The sequence below is a fragment of the Petaurus breviceps genome, unplaced genomic scaffold (assembly GCF_028583685.1).
Source record: "Petaurus breviceps papuanus isolate PSGF00001 unplaced genomic scaffold, PetGlider_PUasm1.0 188, whole genome shotgun sequence".
Lineage (NCBI taxonomy): Eukaryota > Metazoa > Chordata > Mammalia > Diprotodontia > Petauridae > Petaurus > Petaurus breviceps.
Genome location: NW_027185804.1, coordinates 23733625 through 23754672, shown reverse-complemented (window position 1 = coordinate 23754672; position 21048 = coordinate 23733625). Strand labels below are relative to the sequence as shown.

At 50.1% G+C, this 21048-nt stretch overlaps 1 protein-coding gene across 1 annotated transcript in view; it reads left to right on the top strand.

Moving 5' to 3' along the window:
- ABTB2 (ankyrin repeat and BTB domain containing 2) overlaps positions 1–21048 on the top strand; it is a 193707-nt gene that overhangs the window by 169563 nt on the left and 3096 nt on the right. The window contains exons 6-16 of the mRNA XM_069091396.1: positions 3688–3777; positions 4111–4212; positions 5863–5959; positions 7052–7187; positions 10362–10591; positions 12774–12952; positions 13318–13423; positions 14890–14992; positions 15850–15940; positions 19305–19373; positions 20194–20307. Of these exons, the coding sequence (XP_068947497.1) occupies positions 3688–3777; positions 4111–4212; positions 5863–5959; positions 7052–7187; positions 10362–10591; positions 12774–12952; positions 13318–13423; positions 14890–14992; positions 15850–15940; positions 19305–19373; positions 20194–20307 (1317 nt within the window). The remainder of the gene's footprint in view (positions 1–3687; positions 3778–4110; positions 4213–5862; positions 5960–7051; positions 7188–10361; positions 10592–12773; positions 12953–13317; positions 13424–14889; positions 14993–15849; positions 15941–19304; positions 19374–20193; positions 20308–21048) is intronic.

The window sequence follows — 21048 nt, the reverse complement described above, 5'->3', positions numbered from 1 at the left end:
AGGAAGGAAGGAAGGAAGGAAGGAAGGAAGGAAGGAAGGAAGGAAGGAAGGAAGGAAGGAAGGAAGGAAGGAAGGAAGGAGAGAAGGAAGGAGAGAAGGAGGGAGGGAAGGAAGGAGGGAGGGAGGGAGGGAAGGAAGGAGGGAGGGAAGGAAAGAAGGGAGGGAGGGAGGGAAGGAAAGAAGGGAGGGAGGGAGGAAAAAGGGAAGGAAGGGGAGGTAGGAGGAAGTAAGGAAAAAGGAAGGAGGGAGGAAGGAAGAAGGAAAGGAAAGAAAGAGGAAGGGAGGGAGGGAGCAAAGGAAGAAAGGGAAAAGGGAAGGAGGGAGGGAGAAAGGGAGAGAGGAAGAGAGTGAGGGAAGGAAGGAAGGAAAAGGGAAGGAAGGAGGGAGGAGGAAGGAAAGAAGATTATTATTAAGCACTTACTATGTACAAAGCCAGGATACAATTCCCCCCCCTTCCCATGCATACCCCACACCAAATGAGAGTCTATGTAAATCAGTTAGCTCTCATATATGTGATGGTGGGGAAGTGCAGTGTACAAGGACAGGTCTCTCCACCAGCCGGTGTGGAATTTTCCCTCCTTGCTCTATCTAAGCTTGCCGTTGTTTATTATCGTTGCTATCATGACAATTCAAGCTAAGAAACCCAGGAATGTGATTCCCATTTCTCCAGCTGAACTTCTAACCCTGGAATGCTGGAGAGTTTTACTGGTCAGGGGTGAGGGGGTGGGGTGCGAACAAGAGGCTGGGAGGGCAAGGGAAGCCAGCCAGTACCTTGCTCAAGCTTTGGATACACCCACAAATACAAGTGACCATCAGTCTTTCATTGGACAGTGATTAAGCACCTACTGTGTGTATTTCACTGTTCTGGGCAGTGTAGGTGATTCATAGACCTAAGAGCTGGAAGGGACCTCAGAGGCTAAATGGTCGACCCCCTCATTTCACAGATGAGAAAATTTAAGTGACTTGCCCGGGATTGTTTAGGTAGTATCAGAGGAGAGACTTGAACTCAGTTCCTGACTCCAGAGCTATTGCCAAGGCCACTGTATTCATACTTCTGCAGAATCCTTCACAATATAAGCAGAGTAGGCACCCTCCCCATTTTACAGATGAAGACACTGAGGCTTAGAGAGACCAGGCGATTTGCCCACAGCCACAGACAGCTAGCAAGCACATCCTCAGGCCGGCACTCTCTCCTTCTCCTTGAGGAGTGTGTGATATAGTTAAATAATGAGAAAAGAAAACCCGTTCCAAGGCCATTGGTGACTGGGCAGTGAATGATGAGTCCTGGCAGCAGGCGCCAGGGGAGTTCAGAAGTGGGCACTGGGCGTGGTCTAGGAAGGCTTCTCGGAGAAGACTGTGAATGGGGGTATGGAGGAGAATATTCTTGGGGAAAAATGAAAATGTATTTCAAAGTATTTAAGTGGAGATAGGTAGAGTATGCTTGGTGTGGGGGTGGAGGGGTAGGAGCTGTGGCATCCTGAGGGAAAGGAGGTAGTAAGCCAGGGTGGAGAGTCCAGAAAGACCTGGTTCAAATCCTGCTCCTGATACTGGACTAGCTCTGTGACCCAAAGCAAATAAGGTAACCTCTCCAGCTGGCGTCACACAGCCATTCCCTAGCTGTGGAATGCATACCTCCAGCGGGGCCTAAGAAGCTTATTGTTTTTCCTTATGAAAAATGAATTACTCTCAGTTTTATCTCCTATATGCTTGGTAAACTCCAGGATTTATTTCTTTTTGGATTGAATGGGGAGGTCTGGGAAGTGTGATTAAGGCTAGTAAAGGGTGCAGGGACCAGAAAGGGTTGGGCTCCCTGTGCTAAATTACAGCCAGTTGATCTGGTGGTGGGAGAAAATGGGGTTAAGGTCAGAAGGGCCGGTGGGATCAGGCCTTCCAAATCCGCCCAGAGCCCTGGGCCGGGCCGTCAGCCTGCCTGGAGAGTTTCGGGAGACATTTGTAATTGTGCCACCCAGAGCATCATGGACAGAGCTAGATTTGAAGTCTGACCTCATGGTTCTGCTACTGCTAATTTGTTTGAGACCAGCCCAGTCCCTCAACCTCCAAGCCTTCTGTGGTTGGATAAGTGATTCCTTAATGGCCTTTCTGCCTTTGTATCACCTGAACGCCTACTGTGAGACCTGCCCATACCAAGCCAAGTCCTCAGGTGTGGGGTTTCCTGGGCAACAAAAAACAGCTAGCATCAAAATGGTCCTTTCAGGTCTACAACCCACTTGGCACATTTTCTCCATTGATCCTCACAACAACCCTGTGAAGGAGAAGCTGTTATCATCCCTATTTTACAGATGGAGAAACTGAGGCACAGAGAACTTAAGGGTCACAGAGCTCCTAAGTGTCTGCAGCTGGATGCCCTAACTCCAGGCCCCACACCCTACCTACCCACTGTGCTCCCTAGCTCCCTCTAAATATGACTTGATCTCAGTCTTCAAGGAGCTGGCCAATTAGTGGCTGCTCTGAGAATCAGTCAGTAAACATTTATTAAACACCTTATTATGTGTACTAAAGACTGAGGATAGCATAGTAAATACTAAAAGAAGCAGAAATCAGTACCTACCCTCAGGGGGCTGGCAGTTTCATTGGTGATCTGAGGAACTAACAGATTGTTCCTGGGGAGGGGGGGCGGGGAACAGATTTCTCCCAGGGCCCTGGTCTGTCTCCTCTCCTATTTACTTTCTGGCCTTTGATATTTCTAGAGTGATCTGTTGGTAAACAGCCCTTCTCTCCCCCTGATTAATCTCAGACTATTCATTTGTCTCCAGGCATCCAGAGAGAGGGATTTACAAGGCTGGGCGATCTTGTCTGCCCACATGACACTTAATAAATAACATTTTAAGGCTCCAGGAAAATGCTTTCTGGGGAAACCACTAAGAGTTAACCCCTTCTCTGCCGGACCCTTCTGGGGAAGGTGGAGGCACTTAGCCCTGTTCGAGCTTGGGGAGGGAAGTGGCGGCACCACATGGGCATTTCTGAGCCCTGGGAAAACTAGGGGTCGATGGCTCACGGGATCTCTGCCCCACCACCGATTTTTCAGCTGCCATTTTCTTTAGTTAAATCTTATAGTGTCTAGAGTCAGAAGGACCCTCAGAGGACACCATGCCCAAACATGATTATTTTACTGCTGAAAAAATTGAAGCAAAAATTTGCTGATAGTCATACAGCTAGGAGGTGGCAGAACCCCAGAATTTGAAGGCTGCATAGGCATTCCTTAGGGCCCCAATCCAGCAAGCATATAGGGGCTGGACACTGTGCCAGGTATAAGGGCGGCAGAGACAAAAATAAAACCATTCCTGCCCTCAGAGAGCTTACGTTCTATACTTTAAAACATGCTTATTTTAAATCACTGTCATCATATGTCCCAAGTGCACTCTGCTTATGTATGCATTCCAGAGGGGACCTCAGAGGCCACTGAGTTCAATCCCCTCATTTTACAGCTGAGGGAGCTGAGGTCTGGAGGGTGAAGAAGCCTACCCAGTATCACACAGCTAGCAAGTGTCTGGGGCAGGATTCGAAGCCAGGCCCTCTTCACCCACTCCAGGGCACCCCTCTTCCCACAATCCTACCAGGAACATGTCAACACTGTGTTAACTCAGATCCACAGTCATCGGGCAGCAGGAATGTGAGTCCCCCTGAAACCCTTCAAACAGCTGAGTGTCTCTGTCTTTGTCCATTTAGGGGATGACCCCACTGATGTACGCCTGTGCTGCCGGGGATGAGGCAATGGTTCAGATGTTAATCGACGCTGGGGCAAACTTGGACATCCCGGTAAGTGACCTCCGAGCTTCTGCATACAGGCCCTGCAACCTTGGCCATCCTAGACATGGGCCCCAAGAAAAGGCACTCCATCCTCTCCAGAAGGATGGGAGCCCAGCACTGACGAATAGGAGGTCGTGCTTGAGGTGAAGCCTTGCTTCCTGGGCCACTAAGATGGGGTCTCTAGTGGGGGGCGAGTCCACTGGACTCCACCTGCCACCATCTTGCACAGCCCTCCCTCTGAAAGGTGGCATGATCACCTCTTCTCAGGTGTGTCAGTCAAAGGGGTAACAATGGCCCCTCTAGGAGTCAGTGAACTCTCAACTGGCTTTCCCAACCCTCCAGGTCCCGAGCAGTTCTCCCCGATACCCATCAGTCCACCCTGACAGCCGACACTGGACCTCACTGACATTTGCTGTGCTGCATGGGCATATCTCCGTTGTTCAGGTGAGTTCCCTGGCCTCTATCCCTTCCCAGAACATCCCTCCCTCACACCTGACCACCCTACAGCATCAGGGTTTCCAAGTGTGGGCTTGACCCTTGGCCCAGGCTCCTTCCTACCACAACCCCAGCCTCAGGGAAATACTTGGGCATCAAAGAGTTGACACTGAGAGAAAAGCCATGTACACACACCAGTCTTCCTCTCCTGTCCTTTTTCAGCCCCAGCCTCTTGCAGAAGTTTCCTTGGGAACTGGGAGATTACCAGTCCCTCCAGGGAGCTCCATCCAGTGGGTCATGGAACCACATGAGCTAAAATTGGAACAGACCCTAGAAATGATTCAATTCACCAAACCTTGAATGTCTACTGTATGCCAAGTCACTGTGCTCAGCGTTATTGATACAGAGACAAAAGTGAAGTTGTTCTTGCCCTCCCAGAGCTTATGGTGAATGACAGGGGCATGTCCCCTCCACAACTCACAAGTTAGGTCCCCTGGATGATAGCTACCCCAGGTTTGGACATGCCCTTCTAAAACCAGAACCCATGAGCCCCCACTGCTGTGTTTCCCTTTCATTGATCAGCCCCAAAATAAGATTAGCTCAAATGTCATGGTAAGAAAAATACTCACAAAACATAGGGAAGGGGAGGATCTGATATCACTTTACAGAAAAGGAAACTGAGGCCTAAAGAGATTTAACTGATTTGTTGACAAGTGGTCATCCAGCCAGTACTTGAAGACATCCAAGGAAGGGGGGAATTCACCTCCTCTCAAGACAGGTCATTCCTCTTTGGGGCAGCTCCCTGGGAAATGTCTAGACTCATGCCCAGTTTCATCGCCACCCCCATTGTCTTGGCATTGGCATAGTCGGCCATGTTAGGACTTGTTCTTGATTGACAAGCGTCTCTGTCAGCAGCTTTGTGGCTGACCTCTGTCCCTGCCCTTCCTCTCTGCCCCCGTCACCCATTTTCCCTGCCACAGTCTAGTTGGCTTCTCACAAGAGGCAGAGAACCACCCAGTCAGACCCCTGGCCTTGAATTTCATCCACTTGCCTAAGGTCAAGCAGGTTGTATACGGCACAGCCCCCAGAAAAATGTCGATTCCTTGAGCGCAGGGGTTTTTAATTTTGTCTCTGTGTCCCCAGCACTCAGACGAGAGCCTGGCAAAAACGAGTGCTTAAAAAACGCTTGTTAGAGTGAATTGAACTGAATCATGCATCTCTTCTTTCTCCCCTGCCAGCGGCTAAGACGGGCATGGAGGTGGGGGATGGTACTGAGGAGCCAAGGGCAAGGTCTTCAAAGCTGACCTTGGACTCAGTGAGAGCAGAGTGGAATCCCCTCCCCCATCACACCTCCTCCCTACCCCCTGGCCTGAGAGAGTTGCAGGCCCTAAGAGTCTGCTGGAGCTCCTTCCAGCATCCAAAGTAGGTCATTGGCCCCAGTGGGTGTGTCAAAGAGAGCAGACACAGGAGGAGGGAGATGGTGGCCAAGGGAGGGACAGGGCCCTTCCTTCTCTGGGGGCTTATTCCCTAGGTTGTCCCTGGTGCACAGGCCTCTCTTTTCCTCTGGCTGCCCAAACACAGTTTGGATGCTCCCTCTTCCCGCTCCATCCCCCACCAGCCTGCCCAGCTCACCACAGTTCTCTGTCCTCTCTCCGGCAGCTGCTTCTTGATGCCGGTGCCCACGTGGAGGGCTCTGCCGTGAACAGTGAGGAAGAAAGCTACGCGGAGACACCCTTGCAGCTGGCGTCGGCAGCAGGTAACCGCCCCCCACCCACAGCCAGCAGGAGCCCTGCAAGCCCAGCCAAGGCCGTGAGCATCGCGGGCAGCATCGAGTGAACCATGGGAAGCCCTTGCACGAGGCAGGGGCGGGGAATGACTTGAAAGCCTTCCAGGGGGTTTGGAGTGTGTCCCCCTGGCATCCCACTCTCCCCATCCATCAGCGGGTTTGTACAGAGCCTGGCACCCAGACAAGACCAAACAGAGACACCAGGAGGGAATCCTTGACTGAGCAGGATTTTCTCTGGGTGGCTTCAAAGGCCCTAAAGGAGAGAGAAAAAGATCTCTGTCTTCTTCCTCTAAATCTGTCTTCCCAGAGCATTTCTTTGCCTCATCCCTTGTGGAATGTCTCAGGGCCAGGCTTTCCCAATTGTTTGTTTTCTTTTTGGTAAGGGGACCTGTTTGGATGACAGGCTTCCCTCAGGTCCCTTTCACCTTCAGGTTTGACCGGTCAGGTGTTCCTCTGAAGTGGTTTTTTTTTAACTTTATTATGATGATTCCACCACCACCCCACCAAACAGAAACCTCCCTTGTCAGAAAGAAATAGCAGTAAATATCAAAACGAAACAAACCTCGTCTGTCTGACAAGAGACGCTTCATTCTACCCCTGAGGTCTACCACTTTTCTGCCAAGAGGAGGGAATGCCTGACTCCCCCCTCCCATGTTTTTGAGGCAGTGGGGGTTAAGTGACTTGCCTAGGATCTCACAGTTTCTGAAGTCTGATTTGAACTCCGGTCCTCCTGACTCCACGTAGCTGCCCTGTGACTTTCCTTATGTGAATGCAGTCATCGCACAGATTGGCCTCTCAGCTCCCTTTGCTCTACATCAGTCCATACCAGTCTGCTCCAGTTTCCCTGAATTCTTCTTATTTGCTGTTTTCTGATGGTGTACTGTTTCTCCCTAACATTCACGTGCCATAGTTTGGTCAACCATTTCCCTAATCACTTGGCTTTCAGTCCTTTGCTATCACCCCTCCCCCCCCCAAAAAAAAATGCCACTGTGATTGGTTTTCTATCCTATCTTTGAAGTCCTTCAGATACAGGCCTATAAAGATATGCCTTTTGTGTTCCAGGGAACTATGAGCTGGTCAGTTTATTGCTGAGCCGGGGAGCTGACCCTCTCCTGAGCACACTAGAAGCCAATGGAATGGCCTCCTCCCTCCATGAGGATATGAATTGTTTCAGCCACTCAGCAGCCCATGGGCACAGGTATGCAAAGTTGGCCACCCCAAGCCCCACGTGGTCCAAGTACATCTAGCCAGGAGGAGGAGTCTGCTGCAGACCAGGGGAGGCCAGGAGGACTAGAAGGAGAGAGAAGCCAGAGAGATCTTTCTTTCAGGAAGACTTGGTCTGCTATCTCTAAACTGATCCCCCCAGTGACTTTTTAAAGTGTAAGGACCTAACTATGAATCAGGGCCAGATAAACCTAAAAATGGCAGGCTGTTAAGAGTCAGACGTGGCTTCGTTTCCTTTGACCTCTCATCCTCCCAAAATGAATTTTCCTCAGAAGTCTTAACCGACCCAAGTACAGGGTTCCCCTTTGCAGAATACCATGGCTTTGGGAGTTGTCCACCCCCACTAAAAGTTCCGAATTTAGAACTGGAAGGGCTTGTAGATGAAGAGCTGGGATGGACCCTGGAGGTCATCCACTCTAACAACCTCATTGTACAGATGAGGAAACTGAGGCTGAGTGAGAGGACGTTACTGGCCTCTGATTCTTCTGAGAATCAGAAGTCGTAGAGATGGGGCATCCAAGGCCAGGGAAGCCTTCTTCAGGCAGCATAGTGGGGGAAGGAAGCAGGACGATTTTTTTTTTCTTAACCCTTCTCTCCAGAGCATGATCAGTTAGGGAGGGGGATGGAGGGAAGGTTGGGACAGGTTATCCTTATATCTGCCCAAGAACCCACATTCATTCAGCACCTCTCTGGGTCCCGTACGTGTAGGGACAGCTCCCACTGGTGGCCACTTGAAAGAATAGCTCTGTCTCTGCCTGGCCCTTCTCTGGGGCCATGAGATGCTTGTTCACTGAGATACAGAGAGAGGAGTGGAGGGATGGCCATCAGTGGCTGCCCACATTGGGTTCTTGAGGCCAGTCCTTATTTCTGCCTCCTAGCTGGGAGTTGCAAGCACAGTCCCCAGCACTGGCCCTGCTGCCCCTCTGGTTGAGCTTCCTGATGTGAAGGACTCTGCTTTCCAGAGCCAGGCTTCCTGAGGTCAGCCAAGGAGGCAGTGTGGGGCAGTAGGATGAGTGCTGGATTTGCCATTAAAAGACATGAGTTCAAATCCCAGCTGTGCTGCCCACTACTCCGTGTGAATTTGGAGGAGTCATTTCCCTATACTGGGCTTCAGTTTCTTCATCTCTACAATGGGGGTATTAGATTATTTCATCTCTAAGATCTCTCCCAGCTCTAAAGTCTGTGACCCTATGAGGTGACTAGGGTAGGATGGGAGATAAGGAGTGACCAGAAGAAAGGGAAACCCTGGAAAGGTCTTTGGGTTCTCCCTAAATAGAATAGCATAGGAATTCAGAGATGATGAAAGAAGAATTGTAATCATTGCACTTTTAGTGGGAAAGGTGTCGGTCAAAGTATAAGGCTGGCGCTTCAAAGGCCCAGGTGGAGCTCAGAGGTCCCTCTGTCCTGCTCAGAGTATCCCCATCACTGGCTATCTCTGGAGACCGTAGAATACAACTGATGCTGGGCAGAGTTCAACAAGCCGACACATGTGCATGCCTTGACTGTCCCCAATAAATATCGATCAGTTGATAATCCAAATTCTCGCTGTTATTAATCATTCATTCAAAAAAATAATTTAAGTACCTATGAAGATCAAAGATTTCAAGCTAGAAAGAATCGTGGAGGCCAGTCAGTCCAACCCTCCCTCCCCCATTTTGTATACCAGAGGCGCTTATTAAACCTTTATTAATATCTGCTAAACACTGCTCATTGTCAAGTATGCAAACACAGAAAAGTTCCTGTCTTCAATGGGCTAACATTGTAATAGAGGGATGAGGAAACCGAGGCACAGGGGGATTAATTACCACACAATGTATCAGTGTCTGAGATGGGATTTGAATCTAGGCCTTCCTGACTCCATGTCCAATGTCCTGTCCACTACACCACACTACCTTTTGTACGGGGTATACATCACAGAGAATGAAAGATGCATAGTCCCTCCCCAGAGCAGCAGAGATAAGACATTTCCACAAATAGTTATAATCTATGGTAGAATGTGATACTTGGAGGAACACTCTGAGAGTCCATGAGAGGAAGAGATCCTTTGTGGGTGGAATAGTCCCATTGAGGATTACCTGGAGGAGGTGACGTTTGTCTTGGCCCTAGAAACTCTGGGTAAGATCTCAATAGAAGAGATTAGGGGTGAGGATTCCCCCAAGTCATTAGTGCCCCCCCACACAAACTATTTATTTTTTATTTTACATAGGACATTGAGAGTGGACCTTTGATTCCATAAGGAAACTCTCTGCCAATGCAGGCTAACAACTTACAATCTTAGAGATTTGCTTAGAGAACTGGAAGGTTAAGTGTCCAGGGTCACACAGCCAATATGTGATAGAGACAAAATCTGGACCCAAGCTTCCATGACTCCAAGGCCAGCTTTCTATACATTAAACCACATTGCTTTCTTATAGTTTGCACATATCTTGTATTTACCTGTGCATTTTGTATACGTCTTTACTCATTAGTTTATGTTACATTCCCCCAATAGAGTATAAAGTCCATGAGGACAAGGGCTGTCCTTTTTTTATATTCTCAGTGCTTAATGTTTGTTTTGTTGGATGGATGGATGGATGGATGGATGGATGGATGGATGGACGGATGGATGGATGGACGGACGGACAGATGGATGGATGGATGGACCGATGGATGGCTAGATAAGATGAATGAATTGATGAATGTACAGGTAGAGAGATAGATGGACAGATGGATGGATGGATTGGCAGGTGGATGGATGGATGGATGGATAGATAGATGTATGGATAAGATGAATGAATGGAAGGATAGACAGATAGATGGGTAGATAGATGGATGAATGATGGATATATGGATGGGTAGATAGAGGGACAGATGGATAGATGGATGAATGGGTAAATGGATAGATGAACAAATGGACAGATGGATAGAAGGATGAATGTATGGATAGATGGATGGATGAATGGGCAAATGCATTGATAGATAGGTAGGTGGATGGATGGATGGGTGAATGGATAGATGAACAAATGGATGGATGGACAGATGAATGGAAAGATGAATGGATGGATAGTTGGATGGATAGATAGACAGATGGGTGAATAAGCTTGTGAATGCTTTAATGCATGCCCCCATGAGTATTTCTCTCCTTGCTTTCTCCATTCTTGTCCTACAGAAATGTCCTAAGAAAGCTCCTGACCCAGCCTCAGCAGTCAAAGGCTGACGTCCTCTCGCTGGAGGAGATCTTGGCTGAGGGTGTGGAAGAGAGCGACACCTCCAGCCAGGGTAGTAGCAGTGAGGGCCAGATCCGGCTGTGCAGGACCAGGATGAAGGCGCTGCAGGAGGCCATGTACTACAGTGCTGAGCATGGCTATGTGGACATCACCATGGAGCTGAGGACGCTTGGTGAGTTCCCAAAGGCCATTTCCTCCCCGCCCCCACCTCCTTCCTGCCCACCTACTTCTTCAGAAAAGGCAGGTGAAGTTCCATGGGGGTGAAAGGGACCAGGTCTGAATCTACTCATCACTGTGCATGCATACCTACTGTGTGCAGAGCCTATTGTGCGTGCATACCTACAGTGTGCAGAGCCTACTGTGTATACGTACCTACTGTGTGCAGAGCCTATTGTGTGTGCGTACCTACTGTGTGCAGAGCCTGTGATGGACATGATGATGGGGAAGGCTGCCTGCTCTGCAGTCAAGTCAAGACCAGGCTCATGTAGTAATGTGATTAGAGAGAGCTCTTGGCATTTGTCACTAGGAGATAACATCCTGGAGCAGGAAAGGCCTCATGATTACCTAGTCAAGCCCCCTCATTTTACACGGCAGAAAACTGAGGGCCAGGGAGATGTGTGCAGGTAGCATGCTTAGTCTCTGAGCTGAGCTCCTTCCTCTGACAGCATATCTCAAGCTCTCTCTGTGACACCCATGCCATGCTCCTGTCTTCTTAATAAATCTCATCAGGTCTCTTGGTCCAGAACCCCTAGTTATACAGCAGGTGCCTAATAAATGTTTGTTGATTTACTGATTAATGGTCCCATTTCCCTGGATCACCAGCCACAAACATAGGAATGATTCCAGTCAGAGGGATGGGCAGAAGGAAGCAAAGCAAGCAGGGAATATCCTCCCCAGCTCTGTTATCAGTGGTTTGGCTGGGTTGGCCTCAGTTTGCAGATCTATAAAATGGGGATGATGGAGATAAAACCAACCCCAAAGGAATCTGGTGTTCATAATTCGTGTTCACACCCCTAACACCTCAATCCCTACCTCAACATGACTGGGGAAACAAGATGCAATCTCTCTCTAATTGCCAAGAAGTATCATTAGTTTTCAGTCGTGAACTTTGCCTAGCCGTCTTCAGTTACTCAGTTTGCTCTGACATACTCCCAAGAGCCCGTAAACAGTAATTATGGTCTATCTGAAGCTAACAAATATCCCCAGCAATCCATCCAGGAAGGAAAGCCCTGCAGTGACAGCTCCAGAGCTCATGCCAAAGAGCGGCCTTTTAGGTAGGGGTGGGGACCGGAAAACAGAGAGTCCTCCAGGCCTGCGGAACACCTGGGCCCCTGCATCAGAATGAAAGAGCTCTGCCCAGCAGAAGAGTCTGCAGGGATGTGGATGGGGTGGGGGGTTCCCACGGAGGCCCCAACCTGTAGTGTGAAGGCAGCTTGAAAGGACCCAGGCCGGCCCACGTGACCAGCTATAGATGTGCAGGGCCCCGTTTCCCCAAGCTCCCACCATGGTCATTCTTCTCACTTGGAACGCGATCTCGACCTCCTGCCTTGTCAGCGGAGGGCCATAACAGTGAATTAAAGCTTTCATTACAGGCCAACTCCGAGCTCTAATGGGACAGAGCTCACACAGGGCTCAGGCAGGGAAAAACCCCTCCATTGTTGGTGTAAGCTTCAGGGAGGAGCACAGGGGGTGGGAAGATTGGGCACGAGGCCAGAACTCGGTGGGGGTGAGATGGAAAGAGCTCTGGGGACCAGCCTGACTCTGCCACCAGCTAAGTCACTTACTCTCTCTGGGCCTCTGTTTCCCCATCTGTAAAATGAGGGCAATGGCCTCTTACATCCCTTCCAATTCTAGAGCTATGACCTCTCTGGCCTCAGTTTCCCCATCTGTAAAATGAGGGCACTGAACTGGATGACCTCTGAGGTCTCACTCTAAAAAATTTCTCATAAATCAAGGACTTGGGAGGGCCTGAGGTGGGCTTAGGGTGGGGAGGGAGAAGAGCGTGGAGATCTTTTGACCCAGACCTATGATTTCACATCTGTAGAAGTGTAGAAAGTCTACCATTAATGCAGATGGGCAGTTCATCTCTAATTTAGAGTCTTGGGGAATTTCCAGGAATACTGAGAAGTTAAGGGATGTGCCCAGGGTGGTAGTGATAAAAATCATGCTGACAGCTAGCATTTACATAGCACTTAAGGTTTGCGAATTGCTTCTCCTATATTACCTCATTTTATCCTCCCGACAACCCTGTGTGATAGGAGCTATTATCAGCTCATTTCACAGATGAGGAAACTGAGGCAGTTGCTCATTCTAAGAGGTCCTTGGACTCTTCCCCCCACCCCCATCCTCAACAGGTGTCCCCTGGAAGCTCCATGTCTGGATTGAGTCTCTGAGGACGTCCTTCTCTCAGTCTCGATATCCTGTGGTCCAGACTCTGTTGAGGGAGTTTGGAACCATCAAAGAGGAAGATTACAATGAGGAGCTAGTGACCGAGGGTCTCCAGCTCATGTTTGACATCCTCAAGACCAGCAAAGTGAGTGCTGCTCCCTCCCCTCCCCCCAGGGACCACCCAGGCTCCCCACCCCCCAGCCGATGGCATCCATCCACTAGCACCCTCAGACCCCTCCTCCCCAATATGTGAAAACCACATCTCTCCCGCCACCTCGAGCAGGGGGGACAGCAGTGTGTCTGCTCTGAGCTGGGGCTGGGGATGGGAGCCAGAAGAACTGCTTTGGGGAACAGCTTTTGGAGGGACCAGCTTCCCTGCCAAGCCCAATAGAGCAGAGACAAAAGGCCATGGCTGCCACCCGTCCTCCTCCTGGCCTCGGCAGCACATCTGCAACTGTAACAGTAGGGGAGCCTAACCTGGGCCTGTCTATGCCTCCCACCCCAATGCAGAATGACTCCATCATCCAGCAGCTGGCCAGCGTCTTCACACACTGCTATGGCAGCAGCCCCATCCCCAGCATCCCGGAGATCAGGAAGACCCTGCCAGCCCGGCTAGGTAACCCAGCTCCCCCAGCCTCTCTCACCTTGCAAAGCTTCCCTTCTTGTTCCCTTTCTCCCCTCCTCTCGACCCCTCTCCCTTCCTATTCCTCTTTCCTTATTCTCCTTTTTCTTCTTTCTACCTCTGAAGTCTGTCCATGCTCATGGCTGTTCTTTCAGTGACACTTATCCATTCATCTCCTCCTCTGCCATCCCCTTCTCCTTTTGCCTTCAATCTTTTACAACATCAGGGTCTTTCCCAATAAGCCCTGTCTCCTCATTATGTGGCCAAAGTGTTTAAGCTCCAGCTTCAGTATTTGACCTTCCAGTGACTAGTCCGAGTTCATTTCTTTAAGTACTGACTGATTTGACCTCCTTGCTGTCCAAGGGCCTCTCGAAAGTCTTCTGCAGTGCCACAATTTGAAAATTTCCACCTCTACCCCCTCCCAAATTCATAGAATCAGTGCTCAAGAAATACAGAACAATGTGGAGTCATAGGAAGTCTATAAAATGGAGGGGATAATAGCACCTGTCTCTAGCGTTGGAGATTAAGGCTAAAAGGGATCTCAGGAACCGTCAAATCCAATCCCATCATTTTACAGTTGGGGAAACTGAGCTCAGAGAGGTTTGAATGACTTACCCTATGTCCAGTAAACCACTACTACCTCTCCTCAAATGAAATAAGATGCAAAGCCCCTGTCTGAATGTTATTTATATTGCTGAAAGGCAATAGACACGGGCCTGAGCTCCAGTCCCACCACAGACCCTTCACAGTGGCTTTATGTTGGGCTTATCCTAAGGGACGTTGAGACCGAGGCAAGATCCATGTGTTCCAGTGGGAGGAAGCTGAGGGGTGGAGTCACTCCTTTTAAAATCTGCCGAGTGGATGGTTCTTCCTGGGTCTGTGACCGGTCCTGACGTGGCCTTTTTTCATAACTCTTCTCCAGCCTGGGACTGTGTATTTGTTCCTTCACAACAGAGTATAACAACATTGAAGGCAGGGATGATTTCATTCTTGGCTTTGCCTTCCCAGCACACAGTAGAATTTTTTTTGGCTCACAGATTTAGAGCTCGAAGGGACTGTAGGGGCCAAGTCCAGTCCCCTTATTTTGCAGATGAGGAAACTGAGATATAGCTTGACATTGCTGACAAAGGACCAAGTCATCATTATGCTATTCATGTGTCTCTGGAAGTGGCTAGGGTCCAAGCCCATCCCCATTGCTCCTCAGTGGGCTGGCCACCGCTAATAGTAATTAATGAGCTTAGCTTGAAGGGGCCACAGAGGTCATCTAGTCCAGCCCCATCTTGTTTTACAGATGAGGAAACTGAGGCCCGGAGAAGTCAAGGGCCTCGTCCAAGGGTCACCCAGGCAGGAAGGAGCAGAGGAGAGTTCTTCTCACATCACACTGCCTCCCTCTTCTCCCCTTCTAGGACCTCAAGCTGGTGGTGCTAATTCTGAGCCTTTCTCTGCCTTTTCTCCCCCAGATCCTCATTTCTTGAATAACAAAGAGATGTCTGACGTGACCTTTCTGGTGGAAGGGAAGCTGTTTTATGCACACAAAGTCCTGCTGGTGACTGCTTCCAACAGGTGAGGGCAGTGTTTTTCAGTGACTCCTGCCTAATGAATTAGACGAGTTAGAAAAATGAATGAATAAATGGACAATTGAATGAATGAGTGAATGAATCATTACATTTTAGATTCTGTGCTAAACCTCACTTGCCAAAACCTGATGAAGAAAGTCCCAGGAACTCGGCAGAGGTCTGATAAGACTGAAATAGTTCTGACCATTTGGAACTGAAAATAAAACTGAATTAAAAAAAAAAAAAGACTAGCCCAGGCCACCTCCCCACCTCCCCCCCCATGCCTCACTCCAGTGGAAAATGTTGTCCTGTTCTTAGATCTAGGAAGTAAGCAAAATCCTTTCACTACTTAGACCTCTTGTGGAGATCCCCCACAGGAGGGCGACTCTTGCAATTGTTGGTGCATTTATGATTAGAAAACAGCGATCTTGGGCTGCTAGGTGGTGCAATGAATAGAGCACCAGCCCTGGAGTCAGTAGGACCCGAGTTCAAATGGAGCCTCAGACACTTAACACTTAACTAGTCGTGTGACTTTGGGCAAGTCACTTAACCCCAATTGCCCTAACTTCCCCCTCCAAAAAAAAAAAAAGAAAAAAAGAAAGCAGCAATCTTTGGGAATGGGGCGCTGACCTTCTGTCTAAGGGAGCCCTGAAAAGGGATAGCTCCGGTCTCCTGGCGTAGAGCAGAGTGTTAACATGCCATCTTGGGAATTCATTGGGAAGATTTTTCTGAAATGATTGAGAGAGGTCTTGCCTGAGTGGGTGGGAAAGTGAGCTGAGGAGCCATCAGGGGACCTTGGTAAGTAAGGATTGGGACACAGCAGGTGGACATTCCAGAAACCGGGTTTTGTGTCATCTGCCTCAGATTCAAGACCTTGATGACCAACAAATCAGAGCAAGACAGCAACAGCAGTAAGACCATCGAAATCAGCGACATGAAGTATAACATTTTCCAGGTGGGCTCAAAACCTGCACTGTCTTTGGAGGGAAATGATGCTGCTGACCCCACGGGGTCAGTCGCCTTTCCAAAAGCAGGAAGGCATTTTCCTAGGACATCAAATATCAACCCAAGTCCGGGTCCCTTTGGCTTCTTAACTACCCTCGTGGCCTTAAACAAGTCACTTCAATTTAGTTCATAGTTCACAGATTGAGAGCTGGGAGGGACCTCAGAGGCCAGCAAGTCCAACCCCTTCATTTACAGATGAGGAAAGTGAGTCATCAGGAGATGAAGGAACTTGGAATCCTACATCTAGGGATGGGAGAGACCTAAGAGGATCATCTGGTGCCCTCCCCTCATTCAGAGATAAAGACCCTGAAGCACAGAGATCACACACCTGATTTAACGCCCAAGGTCACACAACTCACAAAGGGCTTTTCCTCCCAAGGTCCCCATGACGTAGGTCATTTTAGGATTGCTGTCCCCATTTTACAGATGAGAAAAACTGAATAGAAGAGTGGAAGTGGCTTGGCCAATGTCAGACTGAGGATTCAAACCCTTTCCACACTAGGTCAGGCTCTCTGGGTGCCCCTTTACAACATCCCCAGCATAGCCTGATGGCATTTTGTTGGGGTTCCTGGCAGCGGTGGAGGTGAGGAGGAGTGACGGGGCTCTTTACTTTTCTACACTGACTCCTATGGGGGACAGATGGGGGCCAGGGTTACCCCTTTCTGCAGCCTGGGCTCGGCCAAGGCCACAGAGGATGAAACAGCCTCATCCAAGATCCTATTCCACAAGCAAGCCGGGAGAGAATGTGGGCACAGAGAAGAATGCTGTCCTTCCAGGTGGCCTCTAACAGGCCCTTTCCATCAGGTCTCCCCAGCTCAAAGTTCACACTGCCACCAGCACAAACGCCGAAAGTCAGAGCTAGGGACCCAGCATGCATTCCCTTCATGTGACCAAAAGCCAGCCTAGTCTTGCTCCGAAAGACTCTGGTTTGCTCTCTGTTGACTTTCCCATTCTTAAGTGAGCTCAGGGAGATTCATTCATTAGAAATAGGGAGTTCAGGGAGATTCATTCATTGGAAATAGGGAACAGGGGAGCATTGAGAGGGTCCCCATCTGGGTTTCTGGTCCTGACTTCTAAATAAGGAAGGAGAGGAGGGGTAGCTCGAGTGGGCGCCAGACTTGCTTCCCCTATCCCCACCCCTTCAGGCCTCCTTTGCCACGGGGCTGCCCTGAGGCTAACCTGTGGCCCAGGCTCTCCAGGGACTGTCTCAGCCTGTGGAGTCTCAGCTCCAACAACAGACCACGTGAACCAGTCCTGCCCCTGCCAGAAGGGCCCCTGCTGGTCAAAGCCCAGCTCATCTGGTCCTCCTCTCCCAGCCCCCCCCCCCCTTCTTTGTGCCTCCATCCACCCTTTGTTATGGTCTTCTTCCCTTCTCCATCCATCCCTCTCCCCCTGTTTGGAGAAGGAGGGGGTTGGTGAGAGGCTCATCTGGACAGGAAACTGGAGGTCGGTAGAAATAGGATCCCGTGTTTAGATTTGTGGAGGGAGCAGCCTTTTCTACCTCGACTTTCAGGGCACCAGCCCATTGGGGGAAACCTAGAAGCCCCAGCTGGGCAGTGCCCCCATGGTGGCCCCTCTGGCCTCCCTTCCCCAACGCGTCTGGACTTCTCCTCTAGACCCTCTGGTGCCTCCGACAGCCCCAAAGGCACAGTCTTAATAGAGAGAAGCCCAGCCAAGGCTCACTGTTTACCCACTCAAGCTAGTTGCCAGCCCGTTGCTGGGTCTGTTTCCTTAGTGGAGCAGGAGGGATTTTTTCCCCCTTCCTTCTGACTGAGAGCAGTTCTGTGTGAACTGGGCCCCAGCCTCCGCAGCAGAGAACAGCCCCTATCCCCACCTCCTCCCTGAATTCCTATTCTGTGGAGGCACCCCAGAGAGCCACCCACTGGGGATGGACTCCCCCTTCCTGAACTCCTGTTCTCCCCAGTGTTTGAACTCCTGCCACTTGGAAAGGCTTCTTTCTCCCTGCCAGGTTTATTCCAGGCCATGAAGCCAAATTTGGTCCTGAGCCCCTCCCTTCCCACCCTCCTCCCAGGGAGCTAAAACCAGCATGAGCATGTCTCTGGAGGCCTGGGAGTCTTCCAACCCAGTTGGAGGAATGGGGTGTGACTGTGGGCCCCGGGCTTCATCAGCTGTCTAGGCCTCTAGGATCAGAGCCTGAGACCTGGGGGGTGATGGGAGAAAGACCAGAGAGGCTCCCACCTCTTGAGTTTCCGAGCAGAGGCTTCTCTCTCCACCCAGACCAGGATATTTGGACTCCAGGTCAGGAAAGGACAAACCTGGGACCCAAATGACTTTTATTGGACCAGATCTCAAGCTAGAAGGGTCTTCGAAGGTTATCCGGCCCATCCCCTCATTCTCTAGATGAGGCCCCCAGGTCATGTGTGTAGGAGGATTCAAACCCAGGGCCTCCAACCCCAAATTCAGTTCCATTTCCATTATACCATCTGCCTCAAAAGCCTTAAAGTTTTGGTCAGTTTTTCTCCCAACTGTAGTTTTAATCTGTGGGACCTGTGAAGAAAGCCTCAATAAAGCAGAGGAACAGAAGGGAGGGGTCTGGTCCGGGGAGGTGGTCTTTGTGCTCCCTGCAGCTCACGGGTCAGGCTTCGGTGTGAGCATCACAAGGCTTCGCGCTTCTCGGGGTCTGGGAGGACAGCCTCACCCAGCCTCTTTTATGGTAGATGAGGGAGCCGAACCCCAGAGAGGTTAAGGTAGAACTAGCCAGCCTGGGATCTGAACCCCGACATTGGGAAAGTCTGCTGGTAGGAAAGAGCATCGATGAAACATGTTTATTTTAATACACAAAAAAGGCAGAAGGAAGTTCAGAAGGGAATGGACAGTTTTGTCAACATGTGGGTTTTTGTTTTGTTTTGTTTTTAAGAGACTGCTGAATTTGGACTCAGAGAACCTGTTTGAATCCCTTTTCTGCCATCCATGTGACCTTGAACAGATCACCCCAGTGCTCTGAGCCTGTTTCCTCATTTGTAAAAAGAAAGGGTTAGGGCAGTTAGGTGGCACAGTGAATAGAGCACTGGCCCTGGAGTCGGGAGGATCTGAGTTCAAATCCAGCCTCAGACATTTAACACTTACTAGCTGTGTGACCTTGGGCAAGTCACTTAACCCTAACTGCCCTCCAAAAAGCAAAAATAAAAAAAAGAAAGGGTTAGCCTAGCCAATGCTGAGGGTTCCTTCTGGCTCTTGATCCACAAGTGATCCAAGGATAATCCCTAGGCAAACACCGAATCTAGCTCCCTTCCCATCACCCTCGCTGCCCCTGGGTTGGCCTGGCCTTCACGTTGCGCACCTATCTGTTTCAGCTGATGATGGAATATCTGTACCATGGAGGAACAGAGTCCATGGAAATCCCCACCGCTGACATCCTCGAGGTGAGCCTTTGTCCCACTGGGGTTGGTGGGGAAGAGGCAGCTGGTTCCCACCCACTGGTTGCCCCGTCCCACCTGGCCATCTCCATATGTCACCATTAGGGCAGGGTTTCCCTGTTCTTCGGGGGTTCTTTGGGAATTCCCATGGCCTGTTTTAAGAGATCATCCCAGAAGGGCGCCTTGGGGGAGATGGGAGGAGGTGCATGCCAAGAGCAGAAGAGCCTCGAGCCTTCAGGAGAGACCCCACAGCTGAGGTCTTGGAGGTGGGTGGAGGACTGGCCAGGGAAGAAATCCACCTTCTTGTGTGTTAGAACAATCAGCCAAAAGAGAACAGGACTCTGCAGGGGTTAGTTGTGACCACCACAGGGCAGATCTCAGAGGGGCTTGGTTTCCCTTTGGGCTCGTAATGCTATAGAGTCAGAAGGTGTAAGCCTCCTCCCTCCCCGGGCCTCCCAAGAGCCCATCTGATCTCAGGCCTTGCTTCTTTGACCTTCCTTCCACCCTGACACTTGAGCATGGGCCTTTTTCTGGGAGCTTTTCCAGGATAGGACACCCCAGACATCACCATAGATCCATGCCAGGGTGCCCCAATCCCGAGGGTTCCACAGACCTGTAGGGGAGGCAGAGCTAATGGGAGAGATGACTCCCAGAGATGGAGGTCGATGCTGGCCTCCTTCTGCTTGGTGCCATCTCTAGGGTGAATTAAGGCTGCGCTGTAGAAGAGGGAGAACAAGACAGCTGGAATACCCCTTCATAGCAATGCCCTGGTACAGGCCAGCCAGGGCCCTCCTGAAGACTGATGTGCACATCTTTGTCCCCATAGTTGCTGTCGGCTGCCAGCCTGTTCCAGCTGGATGCCCTTCAAAGACACTGTGAGATTATGTGCTCACAGACCATCAGCATGGAGAGCTCTGTTAACATCTACAAATATGCCAAGGTACAGGAGAAAGCACCGTCGTTCCCAGCACCATTCCCTGCCAACTGGCTTGATGAATGCTCCATAAAGACCAAGCCGCCATTTTGAATTGAGTTTGCAAGTGAAGGGAGGGTTAGAGTGAGGGAGGCCGCCCGTTCCTCGTTGCCACCTGGTTTACCTCTCCTCCCTCATACCTTCACTCACAAGCTGGTGGCCCTTTGCGTGTCCATGGGCCGAAACATCCCACTCTGCCATCTCCCACTGTGACTCCCCTCGCTCCTTCCAGGGCATCAGTGTGGGCCCTAAAGTCTCCCCTCTCCTGCTTTTCCTCATACATCAGACTAGGGCAGGCAGCTCCTGAACTGAAGAGATTAGAAGTGAACGAATGAGATCAGACAGTAATAACCACAACAATGATGATAGCAGCTAATGTTTACTGAGCACTCCCTGTGTGCCCATCACTGCGCTTAAGCTCTTCACAAATGATCTTCCCAACAATCCTGGGAAGTGAAGGCTTCATTATCTCTGTTTTACAGAGAGGAAACTGAGGCAAACAGGGGTTAAGTGGCTTGCCTAAGGTCACACAGCTCGTGCCTGAAGATCAGATAGACAGGAGAGATAGACAGACAAATAGATAGATGGATAGATATAGATAGACAGACAGATAGACAGAGATAGATAGATAGATAGATAGATAGATAGATAGATAGATAGATAGATAGATAGATAGATAGATAGATAGATAGATAGATAGATAGATAG